Here is a 19,295-nt window from a genome sequence, read left to right on the forward strand (position 1 = left end):
GAAAAAGATGTTTACTAACCCCTTTGAGGTTTGAGTGTTGGCATGGTACTTCCTGTTTAAAAAGGCAAGTCTTTTCCCAAACCGGAAGTGATGCCATTAAACCGAAAGTGCATATCACTTTCTTATTAACGTTGTTAGAGGCATTGGACGTTCCGTATAAAAGGCCCACTGCATATGGGACAAACGGGTAGTCAGGCTCGCTGACTTGGTTGATGCATGTCTTTGTATCCCGATTGCGTGGATCGATGCTCATGATGTCAATCACTGGATTGTCTGGTCCAGACTCGATTAATTACAGACCGCCGTCATATAGCTGCAATATTGCTGAGTGCGACGTTAAACAACAAACAGACAAACAGGGCTTTCTACGATGTACATGTGTTTTTTCCAAACCGGAAGTGCTAACAACTTGTTTAATTGCTGCGGGAGGCAGTGCAGCATGCCCAGGGAACTAGATTGCTCTACAACTACGGCAATGCCAGGATTGCGTGTGATTTCAGCCAAGACAGTGAGGGACCGTTTGTGCGCTGAAGATATTCGCGCTAAACGACCAGTCCGAGGTGTCATTTGGACGACTGCGACGACAATGGTTTGGTTAAGTGACGAGTAATGTTTTATGCTTCGCCGATCGGCTGGTAGACGTCGTGTTTACAGGCGTCGCGGAGTACGTTATGCATGAAACGGCATACAGGAAGTGGACAGATTTGGTGGAGGTAGCGTGATGATGTGGGTAGAACTCTCCTACACGGATGATGTTCTTCGGCCCCACGTCTTTCTCATTACGCAATCAGCGATCGTTATTTTCTAACAAGACAACGCCCGACCTCACACGGCAAGACAGACAGCTTTTTTCAGGAATCACAACACCCAGTTCCTGCCATGGCCCTCCAGGTCACCAGTTTTGAACCAAATAGAAAAGGTATGGGATGCACTTGAGCAACGACTACGAGCACGTCAGCAACAACCACAGAACCGCCAACAGTTGACACAAGCACTGCAGGCAGAGTGAGTGAACATTCCCCAGTCCGCAATTCGGAATCTGATTGCTTCCATGAGACGATGACGCCAGTCAGTTTTTTACTCTATTGGTTGCGATACAAGATATTGAGAACAAATGACCTATAATCTACCGATCCATGTGTGCCATGTGGAACCTGGGTCAATGACAATGATGTGTGCCAGTTTTGAACAATCGATTATCATCTGTTGATTATTTATATGATATATACAATATATACTCACACGCAAAAGAAACGCAAGTGGTTTTAAGCAAATAGGTAATAAACAAGGAACCATAAATTGATATGAGTTTTAGCATGCAGTGAAGCCTGATGGTGTTATCAATATCTCTGGTTGCATTTTGGAAGCCCCGAGTAAAAACGCAACATAAAAAACGAATCGCCAAAACGCACCATTTCAATGAATATGTGGGTATCATGCACCCATTTCTCACGAAATCGAAAATGCACGAACTGTCACGAACTTTAGTGGGTATAAAACTGTGGACGATTCTTGGACCTACCACTCCTTGGTCAACAATGCCACGCCTAACTCAAATTCAGAGAAACCGGGCTATCGGACGTTTGGAAGCTGGAGAGTGTCAAAGATGTTGCCCGTCATTTCAACGTTAACATAACCACAATTTACCGTCTCCTGCATCTATACAATGCTACACAGACCACAGATGACCTTCCTCGGAGCGGTCGTCTTAGGGTGACCACACCTCTACAAGATCGGCAGATTACCCGTCAACACCAGCGACATCCGTTCCTAACTACAAGTGAAATGTGCTCGACAGACCATAGGAACACATAATCGACACATAAGCCGGGACACTTTGATCCGACGGCTCCGTTCCAACAACCTCAGATGTCGCCGACCAGCAATATTCCAGCTATATGACGGCGGTCTGTAAATAATCGAGTCTGGATCAGACAATCCAGTGACTGACATCATGAGCATCGAACCACGCAATTGGGATACGATGTCATGCATCAACCAAGTCAGCGTGTCTGACCACCCGATCCCGTTAGTCGCCTCTATCGACAAGCATATGTATTGCTGAAGACCTATTCTTACCCGGATCTTGATGGGTCTTGTGAAAAAGTAATAAGTCCAATCATTAATTATAAACACATAAAATTGTGTTTGGTGTCAAACAAATTCATCATCACGTAGTAAAACGTTTTATTGATTTAAAAACAAAACAAAAACATTCTCAGTTCAAATAAACGAAACAGGCCTCTTGAAATCTCTAAAATCACAACGTTTTTTTACACATTCTCGTCCTGCCTCTACATTTATTTGACATAAATCGGTATACAGTAAAGTACGGTTATAACGAACTCAAAGGGACTACTAATTTTAGTTCGTTATAACCGTAGTTCGTTATAAGCATATATACAGCATAACTACAACAGATAGTCGGGACCAAAAAAGTAAGTTCGTTATATCCGTCAGTTCGTTATAAGCGTGTTCGTTATAACCGTAATTTACTGTATTTGTGTTCACACCGGTCACTGGGGTTATTATAATACAAAATACACAACAAAAGTTTCAGAATCTACGTAAATGAATATATACTTTCTATCTGGGATGTTTCTCCTTGTCCCCCAAACATCCACAGGGACGGCGTACCTCCTACTCCATCATCTCTATTGTCCGCCTCTGTACAGGGGGTTTAACAGACATCGTCGACCGTGCCGGTAGTGGTCTGCAGGACAATGACTCAGACACACGCCTTCAAGCTCGAAATCTTTGCACGTCTGGAAGAAAAATAAGAAAGACAATAGATAGATCTAGATCAAATTCTTTCATTTTCAAGTTTATAAAGTCCTCAAAATAACATGAGCAATCATAATGTTATTTTTTATATGGGGGCGGTCGGTAGCCTAGTGGTTAAAGCGTTCGCTCGTCACGCCGAAGACCCGGGTTCGATTCCCGACATGGGTACAATGTGAGAAGCCTATATCTTGTGTCCCCCGCCGTGATATTGCTTGAATATTGCTAAAAGCGGCGTAAAACCATACTCACTCACTAATTCATTATATATATGGATCAAGTCAGTGTGGGTGAAACGGGTTTCAGTGTCAGTAAGGAGGGGAATATACTACTTCACACTGGTTCAGTAATACTTTATTTCCGAGAAACACATTACTTTATACTGGTTCTGTCACCGGTCCCGAGAAACACATTACTTTAGACTGGTTCTGTCACCGCTTCCGAGAAACACATTACTTTATGCTGGTTCTATCACAGCTTCCGAGAAACATATTACTTAATACTGGTTCTGTAAGTGTTTCCGAGAATCACATTACTTTAGACTGGTTCTGTCACTGCTTCCGAGAAATACATTACTTTAGACTGGTTCTGTCAACGCTTCCGAGAAACACATTACTTTATACTGGTTCTGTCACCGCTTCCGAAAACACATTACTTTATACTGGTTCTATCACTGCTTCCGAGAAACACATTACTTTATACTGGTTCTGTCATCGCTTCCGAGAAACACGGTACTTTATACTGGTTCTGCCACCGCTTCCGAGAAACACATTACTTTATACTGGTTCTGTCATTGCTTCCGAGAAACACATTAATTTAGACTGGTTATGTCAGTGCTTCCGAGAAACACGGTACTTTAGACTGGTTCTGTCAGTGCTTCCGAGAAACACATTAGTTTATACTGGTTCTGTCACCGCTTCCGAGAAACACATTACTTTATACTGGTTCTGTCACCGCTTCCGAGGAACACATTACTTTATACTGGTTCTGTCAGTGCTTCCGAGAAACACATTACTTTATACTGGTTCTGTCACCGCTTCCGAGAAACACATTACTTTATACTGGTTCTGCCACCGCTTCCGAGAAACACATTACTTTATACTGGTTCTATCACTGCTTCCGAGAAACACATTACTTTATACTGGTTCTGTCACCGCTTCCGAGAAACACATTACTTTATACTGGTTCTGTCACCGCTTCCGAGAAACACATTACTTTATACTGGTTCTGTCACCGCTTCCGAGAAACAAATTACTTTATACTGGTTCTATCACTGCTTCCGAGAAACACATTACTTTATACTGGTTCTGTCACCGCTTCCGAGAAACACATTACTTTATACTGGTTCTGTCACCGCTTCCGAGAAACACATTACTTTATACTGGTTCTGCCAACGCTTCCGAGAAACACATTACTTTATACTGGTTCTGTCACCGCTTCCGAGAAACACATTACTTTATACTGGTTCTGTCACCGCTTCCGAGAAACACATTTGAACAGAAGGAAACAGTTGTTCTTGGTTGGGTTGGTATAGCTCGTCCAAATACACTTGATTAATATGGAAGTGCTCGCCCAAACACACCCGTTGCGCATGTTCTTTTTTGGTAAATCTCGTGCGTGTCATGCTGATGTGACGGACCACTACGTTGAACGGGGTAACATGTGGATGTTTATGTTTATTCGTTGTGGGACGAAGACGTCCTCAGAGCTCCGGTCAGGAGATTGCCTTTGCTAATATTAGAATTAACTTCCATTATCCACTTTATAACAGAAAGTGGTCAATTATTCACTTTAGATGAATATATAGACACATTTCATTTTGGGGCGATTTGGTTAGTGTGGCAATGAAGGTTTGTGTTTCTGTCTTCTGTTTCTGTTTCTGTTTCATTAAAATGTCCGACATGATATGTTTGACTTTACGGGGAATATCGTGCCTCATTCCCACATTACTTTATACTGGTTCTGCCACCGCTTCCGAGAAACCGGTTCGGAGACATTCTCCGACGAATCCGTTATTTCATACTTTATTAACACCTCCGAGTAAATCATTACGTGGCCGTATACGACCCAAGAGGAATCCCAGGTCGCATATAGACCGGAGAAGAACACGACACTCTATTTGATTGGATTGCAGAGGTGCCATGCATGATGTCTGCACCAGTCTCTAGGAGAAACCTTCCTCACCCTGGGTCGTGAACGATGTCTTGATTGGCTGCTGCCGCATCGTGAACGATGTCGTGGCCGGATGAGATGAGGTGAAATGGGGTTTAACGTCGCGTCCAAGATTATTGCACTTACATAGCGACCTGGGTCGTGAACGATGTCTTGGTTGGCTGCTGCCTCGCCGTGAACGATGTCGTGGCCGGATGAGATGAGGTGAAATGGTTTAACGTCGCGTCCAAGATTATTGCACTTACATAGCGATGTCCGGGACAGGATGATAAGCCCTACATGCGCAAGTCGGAGCAAATGTTAGAGGTACCGAGGTGTCTTGGAAAAGGGATATTAACAGATTTTAAAAATTCTCGGGTAAACTTGATACCAAGCACCCCCCTGTACACTGTAGGTGACAGCACCCAGCACCATACCAGAAACACCTCCGGGGGCAGGACGAGGGACACTTACCTCACATTGGGCGGGCGTGGGTCCCCAGCACCCCCCTGCACACTGTGAGTGACAGCACCCAGCCACATGCCTGTAGCACCTCCTGGGGCAGGGCGAGGGACACTTACCTCACATTGGGCGGGCGTGGGTCCCCAGCATCCCCCTGTACACTGTAGGTGACAACACCCAGCCACATGCCTGTAGCACCTCCTGGGGCAGGGCGAGGGACACTTACCTCACATTGGGCGGGCGTCGGTCCCCAGCACCCCCCTGCACACTGTAGGTGACAGCACCCAGCCACATGTCTGTAGCACCCCCTAGGGCAGGGCGAGGGACACTTACCTCACATTGGGCGGGCGTGGGACCCCAGCATCCCCCTGCACACTGTAGGTGACAGCACCCAGCCACATGCCCGTAGCACCTCCGGGGGCAGGGCGAGGGACACTTACCTCACACTGGGCGGGCGTGGGTCCCCAGCACCCCCCTGCACACTGTAGGTGACAGCACCCAGCCACATGTCTGTAGCACCACCTAGGGCAGGGCGAGGGACACTTACCTCACACTGGGCGGGCGTGGGACCCCAGCATCCCCCTGCACACTGTAGGTGACAGCACCCAGCCACATGCCTGTAGCACCTCCGGGGGCAGGGCGAGGGACACTTACCTCACATTGGGCGGGCGTGGGTCCCCAGCACCCCCCTGTACACTGTAGGTGACAGCACCCAGCCACATGCCTGTAGCACCTCCGGGGGCAGGGCGAGGGACACTTACCTCACATTGGGCTGGCGTGGGACCCCAGCACCCCCCTGCACACTGTGAGTGACAGCACCCAGCACCATACCAGTAGCACCTCCGGGGACAGGACAAGGGGCACTCATCTACAAACACCAGTGTCACGTGAAGATAAGTTAGCCTGCTTCTTTTTGTAACATTTATTGATATTTATTATTATCTGTTTGATAAAGGAACAATCTCATAATAATCAGATATCTTACTCCGATACGCTGCATTACTGCGTGAAGTTCTGACAACCCCTCCACAGATGGTCGCTTGATCGGAAACCGCCCAAATATCAATGAATATTGTTACAATCAGATGCCAGCTTTCATTTCTTTACCACCACGAAAATGTCAAGTTTTAGAAGAATAAATCCATTCAGAACACAAATATTCCATCGATTGTACTCCCTTTTGTATGTAGATTCAATTGCCTACGGAAAAGACAAAGTGTATAAATTATCCACAACAATATAAGGGCGTGGCCTTTCTTATTTCCATTGAGAACAGCCCGATTATCTTCGTTTTCGAGAGACATCATATGGAGACGTCGTCAGATCTTCATGCAGAGAGGTATCAATTTTTAGATTGATGAACATAAATCTAATTCCTAATTACCTAATCTGTTTACTACTCCTCCCTGTGGGAAGGTATCGTGTTTACATACGAGGAAATATGTTGTCGATTAAACATTGAGTCATCAGAATATATTCCGACAAAAATTCGACCCCCAAAATAAAAAAAGTATTATGAAAAACTTTACTGCGAAGGATCAGTTTGTCAAAAGGGGCTTCTTCTGATATTGGAGTTAGTTTCCTTGCCACTTGCAGTAACATACCATTAGATGCATACCTTATTTGGCAAACCATTGTATAGTTTGTGAGTTTGGCGTCTTACAGTAATTTACCGTTATAGTAACAGTACATTAACTGGATTCAGATAGGTTTACCGTCTACCGTTTTTACTGTAAAAAATGGTGAAAAGGTTGCTGGTAATTTACCGTAAAAATACAGTTTGTCTGGACATTATTTCAACCAGATCAGAAAGGTCATACAAGGGGAAAGAAGGATAACAAAACTAAATAACAGAGGTGAGGAGAAATGGGGTTTAACGTCGCGTCCAAGATTATTGCACTTATATAGCGACGTGCATGCACATGTATATGTGTGTTGCTGCTTGTACCAGTCCGGACAGATGCCGATTTATAGTGCTAGCACACTGAGATACCATGCCGCAGTTTAACATGAATACCCCACTCAGACACAGTATACTGACTCCGAGCCGACCAGTCCTTGTTTTAGCCCCTTAATGCCGAGCGCCAGACAGGGTAACAACAAGTACCATCTTTTAACGTCTTTTGGTATGACGCGGCTGGGGATCGAACCCCGGACCTTCCGCTCTCCGGGCAGACGTTCTACCACTAGACCACGGAGGCGGTCCGAAATAACAGAAGATCCCAGACAACAGACAAGGTGAAGCTTTCAAAACATTTCGTGGCCATTTCCAAATTTGACGCATCAGTTTGAAAAATTGACTTTCCTTTGCATGTGTTTGTGACGGGTTCCACCTGTGGGGCAGGAGACACACATCTTTCCGCGAACACCTTCTATCATCACTATTTGATAGTTATATTCATAAACACATGTTCATGATATAGCCGGAATTGTACAATCCACACTGCTTTTAGCCGAGATTTATTATGAATATGGAACGCGTGTTATCATCAAAATAGACAATGGTATGTAAATTGTCTCTCAGACGGGCAAAACAGCATGTTCATTCCTGTCATGGCATTAATGCAGCGGAACATATTTAAAGGTCAAAGTTTGAAGTCATGGCGAATATGGCAATACACAATGCCAAAATGTAACGGGTTACTGTCATTACCATAAACTTACTGCATATAAAATGTCATAATGATACACGCATACATGGATGAGCAATGGGTGAAATAAACATTTAAACATGACCGTATTGTATGATATTTCAGAATTCTTTCAGTTTATATTGGAGACGACATGGCAGGGATCACATGTATCTTATTTCACTTTCATCATGAATAATCATGAAGAATATTTCAATTATGGCAGACATTTTCATGGTATTATTATTATTTACAGATTAAAATTAAAAATGCAGCAAAGAGGGTTTGGGTGATCCTGGCACAGTCAGGCTGGTTTGGCTCATCATCAGCCCAGGGCCCTTGCCCCCTCTACACGCAGCCCAGACAGCGAATGGGACATCTCCCAGGAATCACTGCCTTGTCAAACCCACCCAGAACCTTTCGGAGAATGTGAAGACTCCCCAACACTGCAGCCTTCTGCATTACCAAGTTTGTCAGAAGGGCTGTATTCCTGGTAGCTAACCCAGTTGCTCTCCCAGTGTCAGTCAACAGAGGGGGAGGTACCAAATCTAATGCACCGAGCACAATTGGAAGTCGGAGAACTTGGTACTTGGGATGCAAGCGTGGCATTTCGAAAGCGAGGTCCGCTTATTTGCCATGTTTTTCCTGAATCTTGTCAATCACATTACTGTCAAAAGGGACAGAAAATTCAATGATATAAATGATTTGATTGGAATTATCAAAAAGGACAAGATCAGGTTTGTTGGCCTGGATATGTCTGAGGCTGTAAACGGGCCTATTCCAAAGGATTTTGTATTTATCATTTTCCATGACGCCTTCTACATATCCCGGGTCGTACTATGGATGGACCTCTGTGTCAAAACCACAAGCATGGCGAAGGCCGTAATAAAGAGCCACCCCATCATGTCGTTTAAGATACTGTGTTTGTGCCAAAGCTGGGCATCCACTCACAATGTGTTGGACAGTCTCATTAAATTCATTACATAATCTACATTTCATATTCACATTTTGATGCAAAATCACACATTGACGGTTTCGAGTTGGAAGTGACTGGTCCTGAGCAGCAAACAGAAAGCCTTCTGTTTCACTTTTCAGGTCAACCGACTTCATCCAAGTGAAGGGCTCTGCAGGATTGCCGGTCTTCTCAACACACTGCACATAAACTCGATGCAGTGGCCGTTCAGATAGCCTCTTCTTGAAAAAACCGAGTCTGGGCCGATTTGAAATGGCACTTCGCTTGGTTGACACTCATTTCTGTACCGTCCAGCAGTACAGAACACAGTAATTTAACACTGACAATGAGATTATGTCCACATCCTTGGCTCGTTTAAGAAAACTGTGGAATGCCTTGTTTTCATCATGCTCTAAACATGCTTCCCAAGAGAATCATCAGACACATAAATGTGTGCAAAAGTGCACAAAACAGTTCTATCATGAAGAGCCTCCACATTATTCAAACCACGCCCTCCCATCATAATTGGTACATATAAGCGATTGAGGTGATTGAGTGGTGGGATCTACTGTCTGACATGATTCTTGGTGTGAGGGTGTCAGTACCCTGAAATTCTTGTTTCGTCCAATCAGCAACACCAAAAGAATACGAAAGGACGGGTACAGCATAAGTATTTGTGGCTTTGACTTTATTGCGAACGTTCAGCTATGTAATCATTACCGACAGTATAGTATATTATTTTACCATATGTCAAATCACAATTAACCATAAGAGAATAAAAAAAATATATCGATTAAGTGACGGGAAATTGGGAGTATCTTTCCGCTCAAGTAATATGGCGACTTGCGTGTGCGCGTGATTGAGCGCGTGCGTGCGTGCGTGCGTGCGTGCGTGCGTGCGTGCGTGTTTCTGATTGTTTAGTGCTAGCCCACTGTGATACCACTCTGCAGTTTATATATTCGTACTAGACCGCCTCTGTGGTCTAGTGGTAGTGCGTCCGCCCGGAGAGCGGAAGGTCCTGGGTTCTATCCCCGACGGCGTCATACCAAAAGACGTTTATAGATGGGACTTGTTGTTACCCTGTCTGGCGCTCGGCATTAAGGGGCTAAAACAAGGACTGGTCGGCTCGGAGTCAGTATACTGTGTCTGAGTGGGGTATTCATGTTAAACTGTGGCATGGTATCTCAGTGAGCTAGCACTATTAATCGGCATCAGTCCGGACTAGCACGCACACACACACACACACACGCACACACGCACACACGCATGCACGTCGCTATATAAGTGCAATAATCTTGGACGCGACGTTAAAACCCCATTTCACCTCACCTCACCTATATATTCGTACTTACCTGAATGTGGGGAGAGAGGCATGATGTGCCCCTGTATGTTGACAGCCCCGGGTTCCCTGTTTCGCACGATGGAGTCCCAGGACCTGCTCACTTCTACCCGAATGTCGGGTCGGTTTGCATAAAAAATAACTTTTCCGTTTGAGATCTCTGTAAAATGAGATAGGATGCTATCTAAAAAGCGCAATGGCAGTTGTATTCTTTCATGACATATGCTTTGTCGGTCATGTTTGACGATTTCCGCCAGTAGACCGCCTGATTGGCTTGGGGCGGTCGGGTAGCCTAGCGGTTAAAGCGTTCGCTCGTCACGCTGAAGATCCGGGTTCGATTCCAGACATGGGTACAATGTGTGAATCCCATTTCTGGTGTCCCCAGCCGTGATATTGCTGGAATATTGCTAAAAGCGGCGTAAAATCAAACTCACTCACTCACCCACCTGATTGACCGTTGACACAAGCACACAATTATTAGTTCATTGGCCAATACCTATATGATGTGTGCTTATGTTGGTTTGTGTTTCTGACAGACTTGTTTTCGGCCACTGCTTCAAGAAATATGCTACCAAAACAATTTTCTCATAAAGCCTGTGGGGCAATTTAAATTAAATATCGGTGTCTTACTGTCAAATATTGAATTCAATGGAAGAAAGGAAAAGTTCACACTGGAATTTGAGAACTTGTCACCACACATGATCACAAGACCGCCCGGGTCTATTCCAGCCAATTTAAAGCTGAAACAATAAGCCCACCGTCTTGTATCCACATCGACACATACCACCCACGCTTGCCGTAAAAGGCGACTATGCTTGTGGTAAGAGGCGACCAAAGGGATCGGGTGGTCAGGCTCGCTGCCTTGGTTGATCTATATCATCGTATCCCAATTGCGTGGATCGGTGCTCATGATGTCAATCACTGGATTGTCTGGTCCAGATTAGATTATTTACAGACAGCTGGAACATTGCTGAGTGCGGCGTTAAACAACAAAAAAAACCCCCAAAACACTAATCTAACCTGGCCCTACGAACTCCTTCTCACTCATCTCATGTCCGCGTTCACTGACACGTGCCAAATTTTCCCGATGGTCCAACGCGACTGCGCCGCGAATAGTGTGCGTGTTATTTCAGTGTTATAGCATATGGCTCAGCGTCGCTTGAACGACAGGCCTTATTACTGTATCCATGAACCTTCGGCTCATTCTTTAGCCTATTTGGGGGCAGGGGTGGCCCAGTTGTCTAAGGCGCCGCGATTCGCTTTGCAGAGTTGCGTCCCTTGGGCACGCCAGAAACCTATGATTGTGGGTTCGAATCCCGGTTCGCCCCGATTATGTTTCTAGGTTTGTCAGCACCATACCCGTGCTCGTGGGTTTCACCAAAGTGGTAAACGTCTGAGACCTGCATCACTCCGGGCTTTCCGCCCAAATTAAGCTGACACGCCCTGATATAACTGGAATACTGTTAAAAGCGGCGTTAAACCCAACTCACTGACTCACTCTCTAGCCTATTTGGACTTACCTTTCAACCGGGGTAGTCGTACTGACGTAAAGTTGGTGAGTAGTACTGCGAGCCCATACTCGTTTCCACCATAGGGAAATGTGTAGTTCCCCCTGATCACCTCCAGGCTTGGGAGGCTCAGGTCCATGTGCTCATACGAACCTGCGATCAGTACGAAGCCTCGGACGTACCGTATGTTACGTAGGAAAGTTAGGTCGTAGTTGATGTTTTCGTCCGTAAGCCATGTGACGACGAGGTTGCCGTCCACGTAGGTGCAGTTGGTGTATAGTTGTACCGTTTTGTTGTACCACCAGCTATCCGAGCCAGAAGAAGACAAAGATGATCTGCTCCCGGAACATACTGCAAGGATAGAGTATACCCACGTCACATGTTTTCGAGCTCCTTAACAATATGTGACCACGGTCACTTCGCACTTCATGATGTTTGTTTGTTTGTTGTTTTACGCCACACTCAGCAATATTCCAGCTATATGACGTCGGTCTGTAAATAATCGAGTCTGGACCAGACAATCCAGTGATTGATATCATGAGCATCGATCCACGCAATTGGGATCGATGACATGCATCAACCAAGTCAGCGAGTCTGACACCCGATGCCGTCAGTCGCATCTTACGACAAACATAGTCGCCTTTTACAGCAAGCATGGGTTGCTGAAGACCTATTCCATCCCGGCTCTTCTCGGGTCACTTCATGATGTAATCAATGTAGACGTTTCTGAGCCTTCTGTAGACACCAACGTGATCGCCACTTGCAACTGGTCAAGTTACAGTGTATATTGCGAATTAAGGTACGAGGTAAAATATTCAATCAGTAATGAAAAACATACCTCAAAACTTACTTTTTCATATATGCCCTTTTTATTCAGACTTGATGTGATGATAATTGTGCAACAGCACAATTGTATGTGCCGATGATGCATCGGCTGCTGTTTGTGAACCTCCAGTGTGTAATGTCATGTGACTTGTCATGTGGTGCATCTATTTTTAACCCGACTGTAATGGAGAGGCTGAAATCAGTTGACCGAAACAAGATGGCGCCTGCTCGACTCGCCTGTCTCATCCAGGCATTACCACTATAAAATTAAGACACAGTCATCTGATAATCCAAGTGTTAACAGAAATGAATGTTCTCTATGGTAAGACTTAATTTTAGTGGATTGGCCTTGTTATTCGACACGTAATTATAAATACTTTTTAGGGGCTCGAAATCACAGTACGCGAGGATGTTCCATTGAAACACATCTGTGACGTCATTATATTGTTTAAGCGGTCCATTATTTTTCAGGAATGGAGAGTTGTTTGTCAATTATAAATTATCTTAAACCAACGTTTCAATTTATTTACGCTTGGAATAACGAAACTATTTCTTTTTTAATTTTGACAACTTTGTTTGTTTGTTTAACGCCGCACTCAGCAATATTCCAGCTTGTGACGGCGGTCAGTAAATAATCGAGTCTGGACCAGACAATCCAGTGATTGTCATTATGAGCATCGATCCACGATCAGCGAGCCTGACCACCCGATCCCGTTTGTCGCCTCTTAAGACAAGCATTGTCGCCTGTTCTACCCCGGATCTTCACGGGTCCATTTTTTAATTATTTTTTAAAATTTTGTCGGAAAAATATGTGTTGTCTTACAGTGGGTTACCTATAATAATGTTCATATAAAAATCAATTAAACTTGGCGGCAAAAGAAAGTATAGGTCGAGTTCCATGATCGATAAAAAAAAACAAGAAGAGTTTTGTTGTGAATCATAATATAATCTAGGGAGGGTTAACAAATGATTGATCAACCACAGTTTGAATGAAATTGTACAATCACAGGTAATGTAAGCTCAAGGTAAACAATGGTGGGGTAAGAAATTTCATTTTCAAAAATTGTCTGAAATTTCACCAAAAAATTGTCAGACACACTACAAGTTCATTGTCGACACTGTTGCCTTCAATAGCGTGTATGACCTCCAGCTACCTCAATGCATGCTGTGATACGCCGCCTCATCGATGACGTCAGTCTTCTGATGACGTGGACTGGAATCCGTTGCCACTTGTCTCTCAGGGCCTGCTACAATTCTTGTCTGTTGACGGGAGGCTGATGGCGTGCTCTAATCTGTCTGTCAAGATGGTCCCACATATGTTCAATAGGATTCATATCGGGTGAGTGGGAAGGCAAGGGCAAAACGTCAACGTTCTGCTGGTTTAGAAAGTTCCGAGTCAGTCTTGCAGTATGGGGTCTGGCATTGTCGTGTTGAAACAATGTCCCCTGCTGTTGGTTTTGTAAGGACGGAAGCACAACTGGCTGCAACACTTGGTCGCTGTACTGCACAGCGTTCAGGTTTCCCTGTATAAATCACCAAATCAGTCTTCTGATCTCCACAAATACCGCCCCACACCATGACACCTCCCCCGCCAAATGGATGGACCTCTCGAATACACGCCGGAGCCAAACGTTCCTCTCTGCGTCGATAAACTCGTTCTCTGCCGTCATTTCGAAACAAGTTAAACCGACTTTCATCAGTAAACAGCACTCGACGCCAATTTCACACTTGCCAGCGTCGAACCTGCCTCGCCCATCGCAATCTCAGGCGTCGATGTTGAGCAGTCAGTACCATTCCTCGGAAAGGACGATACGCTCGGATTCCAGCAGCACGAAGTCGTCGTAGTACTGTACGTTGGCTAATGGGATGTCCCAGCGCTGTTGCTGCCGTCGCCGTCGCCGTTGCGAATCTGTTTCGCAGGTGAATGAGCCGTATCTGACCGTCTTCCAGTGGTGTTGTCACTCGGGGTCGTCCGGTTCTAGGCCTGTCCTGTGTCCTCCCTGTCTGCATGTACCGTTGAATCAGCCTGGCTACTGTAAATGGTGCACAAACAAACCTTCTGTGAAATTTGGACCTGTGTTGCCCCCATTTCGGCCATACCGATGGCTCTCTCTCTCTCTGCTCCTGTGACAGTCGTGGCATTTCTTTTGTGTGCTTTCATCACGTGTGGTTATACCCTGCAGACAAACGCATTTATACAGCTAACATGCACGTGCAGTTTATGGAAACCTGTTTCACCATTTTTTTGTCACCGCACGAGCGCCGTCAAAGGTGGCGCGTTCGGGTGAGGTGTTTTTGGGTACCTGTTCCTGGGCCGGGAGTCATATTCCCAATACCCACTTTCCACTAGTTATCGCTGGTTTTAGGAAAATTACAAATTGTCAACCTATACTTTCTTTTGCCGCTTAGTTAAGATAAACCAACTTTGACAACAACAAAATGAGATAAATATAGATATCATATAATGGGCAGGTTTCTCGGAGCCAACGGAGAAAACGATATCCGTTGGGGTCATATGCGGATACAGATGCAAATATCAAAGGTCAATTAGAGACTACTTCCTGTGTTTACAAACAAACATGGCGTCGCCCTTGTCATTCGCCGATCGAGTCAGAATTAACCATCGGGAATCTGGAGAAACTACTGGGATAATTGCTATCATTATGAATAGAATAGTCTAATATACTGAAAATCAGTGTTTAACTGTGACGTAGCTAAGCGAGTGTGTTTGGGGATGGTAAATATCCTGTTTTGGGATTAAACTTTGTATTTAGCGAGCCTTGGCGAATGACAAGGGTGACACCATGTTTGTTTATTTATTTATGACACGCGTGTGTGCTAGTCCTGTGGTAATGTCGGTTTTAAAGTCCGCTAGAATACTATGCTGCAGTTTAACATGGATACCCAACTCCGACTCATTTTACTGAATCCGAGCCAACGAGTCCTTGTTTTATTCGCTTAATGCCGAGCATCAGGCAGGGTGCGTGCGTGCGTGCGTGCGAGCGTGAGTGAGTGAGTGAGTGAGAGCAAGTGAGTGAGTGAGTGAGTTTGGTTTAATGCCGCTTTTGAACTATATTCCAGCATGTCAGATTAATGTGATCAGACATTTTCCATTTTGGTGATACCTCCCAAAATTCCGAGTGAGTGATGAGTGAGTGAGTGAGTGAGAGAGTGAGAGAGTGAGTGAGTGAGTGAGGTTAAACGCCGCTTTCAACAGTATTTCAGTTACACCACCGTGTTTTCCTTTCGTAATTACCACATATATGGAATCAAAATTATGTATTATGCTCAATACGGAAACATGCAAGTGTTATAGTGTCATTAAAAAAAGAAGAAGTATGCTGCCATGTTTGGTTCCATAAACACACACATACGGAAATCTATTTCGAAACTGTTTGGGAACATTAGGCAATAGCTTGTATTAGTAAGACGACACCGCTTCGATGCACGGGACTTCTAAAAAGTTCCTATATCAGGTTACCTCATTTGCATAATTTTATCGGCTCCTCCGCCAACACCCCGGCGCAGTAATGATTAGCATTACACCGCTAATTTGCATATCACATGACCGGACTTTTCTTTTGCTTGAAAACAGACGCGTTTAGTCATTCGTCACCACTCGCCCCTTTCCGTAACCTGCAAGAAGACTCGTCCCCCTATCGATGAATGTTATGTGCGAAAATACGACAAACCAATCAGAATGCGCGTATGATTTCAAGTTCTTCGACAAAGAATCCCTCAGAAATAATTTCTGTTTTAACATATGTCTTGCATCTAAAAATATACCCAAGACACAGTTAAATGTGTTCAATCATACTGTACAATTTCGCATGTCCTGATGTGCTTTTAATTGCGTCTGAAATATAAATGATATATGGGTAAATGTATGTGAACCATTGCGCAACGAGTTGACAATTGTTTTATGTATGCCCGTTTGCGCTAAGACGGAACCCGGTTGCAAAAATGGCCACGAGTGGGGCACGAGTCGCTATTCGGCTTGTCCCGGAATAACACGATTTGGTCACGAATGGCGTTTAGTCTGAAATGAGACCAGACTAGCCTAACGGAACCCTTTCGGTGCGCTTTACATATTGTTTTTCATAATTATATAGATATGCCACAACAGCCACAGCGAGGAGCATGACAAGACATCTTTAAACATTGAAGTGACCCTGTCTCTAACTCTCCGTCGTGCTTCGACGACAGCACGTGGAGCCGTACAACCAATGTAAACAAAGGATAAATACGCAAATGGAAATAGTTCTTCAATTATTGTGATATTTTCTTAATGAAAGTTAACCATTTCATGACATGTGTAAAAGTGTAGATTATTTAGTGAATGGACTGTGTTACTGTGACGAATCGTCACATCTCGCTGACCTAAGGCAGAGGTACAAGATTGACCGCATGGTATCATAGGCGATATCACATGCACATGACTCTTGTCAATGAGAATCTCAGGCGAATTTTTTCAGCCTACTAACGTTTGTAATTTTTTGTCAAATGCAGTTTCAAAATGTATGCTTTCTTCTACCTTTCAGTATACATCAAACCAAGAAGTGCACAAAATATAAGTCGTAAAACCTGTAAAAAAATCCTATCTCTTTAGTAAATAATGACATTAAAAACACACACCTCTATCGTTTTCCGTGATACCTGTCTCGGGGATGTCATTCGACGAAAGTTTCAGACTTACAGCCGTCCTCGTGGCTAACGCCAGGACCACCATTGCCACCAGCAACATCATCACTTCTCGTGTGGTACTCAACTCCGCAAGCACTGTACAAGTGCGGGGTATGTGCGCGCTGGATATATGTGCTTACTGAAATCGTCGGCGACAGCAACCTTTTTATCTACTGTCATATCGTTTCTAGTTTCACAATTATCTAATTCACGTTAATTAATTGATAAGAACATCCGGCCGAAAGACCAACCTCCGCCCTTTCACATATTAGAAAATAGTTTCACATGCTCTTAAAAGGTTAACTTATTGTATTTTGATGTGAAACTTACGGGCAATTCTTCTCCGGACGAATTTTGGACATCATGATAAGATCATATGCAATTCGGTTAGGAAAATTGTATTGCCATACATGGGCGGATACAGCTTTTTTGAAAAGGGGGTTGCACAATTAAAACTATTTATTGATTTATTGTCTTTGGTGGTAATTTATGCAGAAATAAAGATTTTTTTCGAAATAAAAAGGGGGGGGGGGGGGGGGGGGGGGTTGCGCGCCCCCCTCTGTATCCGCCCCTGCCATAGGAAATATGTTTTGGAGGTTTGAATGGTATGTTTTTTTGGGCTGAAACAGTAGTGGCAAATGGACGCGACCGTCACTAGAATGCCCACGAGGTAACTGTAGATGGCAGCTATATTTACAAGGTACATTCAATAGGGGCAACCTTTGATTCTTATCGCTCGTAGGCGTCATTCTCACTGGTCGGGTTATCTAAAATCAGATAGTTGTTTACGTGAATGCCACAACTGACCTAATTTGTTTCGTGCTCTCTCTGTTTATGCTGACCCGTGAAGATTCCGGGGTAGAATAGGTCTTCAGCAACCCATGCTTGCCGTAAAAGGTGACTATGCTTGTCGTAAAAGGCGACTAACGGGATCGGGCGGTCAGGCTCGCTGACAATTGCGTGGATCGATGCTCACGATATTAATCACTGGATTGTCTGGTCCAGACTCGATTATTTACAGACCGGCGTCATATAGCTGGAATATTGCTGCGTGCGGCGTAAAACAACAAACCAATCAATCAATCACTGTTTATGCTACACTCTTTAATATCTTGAGATATAGCTAAAAAAATAACAAAGTGCTATTTTGTTCATATGTGAACCTTTTGTTTGGGAAATGTACTTGATGTCTGTAAATCTCCTGGTCTCCGTGTGTGTTACTTTACTTTGGTAATATGTTAGCGTTTGCAAAGAAGGCACATATTAATCTTTAACCGCGCTTATAATTACAAACACAATTTTAAACACCCTTTCATCTACATAATGTCGTTTATTGGGCTATTTGGACCGCCTCCGTGGTCTAGTGGTAAAGCGTGTGCCCGGAGAGTGGAAGGTCCGGGGTTCGATCCCGGCCGCGTCATACCAAAAGATGTTTAAAGATTGGACTTGTTGTTACCCTGTCTGGTAATCGGCATTTAGGGGCTAAATAAGGACTGGTCGGCTCGGAGTCAGTATTCTGTGTCTGAGTGGTGCTTTCATGTCAAACTGCGGTATCGTATCTCAGTGAGCTAGCACTATAAATCGGCTATGAATCGGCTATGAACGTCGCTATGTAAGTGCAATAATCTTGTACGCGACGTTCAACCCCATTTCACCTCACCTCACCTCACCTCACCTCACCTCACCTACGGGCCTGAGTGTCGCGGCAGCATGCCCTGGTGAAACCCACGAGTGCATATTGCACACAAATCACAACAAGATTTATTAATACGATCAGAAACTCGACGTGACAGCAATATGAATGTTTGTTACAGAACGCCGCACTCAGCAATATTCCAGCTCTATGACCCCAGCCTGAGGATAAGCGAATCTGGACCTGACAATCCAGTGATCGATATTGTGAGCAACGATCCACCGTCGGAATACCACGCAAGCAACCAAGTCTCCCACCAATCCATTTAGTC

The 19,295-nt window shown here is 44.5% G+C and overlaps 1 protein-coding gene across 1 annotated transcript; it reads right to left on the minus strand.

Moving 5' to 3' along the window:
* Positions 1–2,170: 2,170 nt before the first annotated feature.
* On the minus strand, positions 2,171–17,472 carry LOC124133828 (epidermal growth factor receptor-like). Its single transcript, XM_046498366.2, has 5 exons — positions 17,284–17,472; positions 11,836–12,174; positions 10,329–10,475; positions 6,156–6,262; positions 2,171–2,765 (listed from the first exon to the last, which is right to left on the minus strand). The coding sequence occupies exons 1-5, from the start codon at positions 17,393–17,395 to the stop codon at positions 2,655–2,657; spliced, it is 816 nt and encodes a 271-aa protein (XP_046354322.2). The 5' UTR covers positions 17,396–17,472; the 3' UTR covers positions 2,171–2,654.
* Positions 17,473–19,295: the final 1,823 nt, after the last annotated feature.

This window comes from Haliotis rufescens, unplaced genomic scaffold (genome assembly GCF_023055435.1).
Source record: "Haliotis rufescens isolate VD_foot unplaced genomic scaffold, xgHalRufe1.0.p SCAF_16, whole genome shotgun sequence".
Taxonomy (NCBI): Eukaryota; Metazoa; Mollusca; class Gastropoda; order Lepetellida; family Haliotidae; genus Haliotis; species Haliotis rufescens.

Excerpts from the sequence above, each read along its gene's own strand:
- LOC124133828 (XM_046498366.2), bottom strand. The coding sequence starts at position 17,395 with ATGATGTTGCTGGTGGCAATGGTGGTCCTGGCGTTAGCCACGAGGACG. Across the intron at positions 10,476-11,835 it reads ACGACTACCCCGGTTGAAAG|AGATCTCAAACGGAAAAGTT; the intron begins GTAAGTCCAAAT and ends CTCATTTTACAG. Across the intron at positions 2,766-6,155 it reads CCACGCCAGCCCAATGTGAG|ACGTGCAAAGATTTCGAGCT; the intron begins GTAAGTGTCCCT and ends TTTTTCTTCCAG.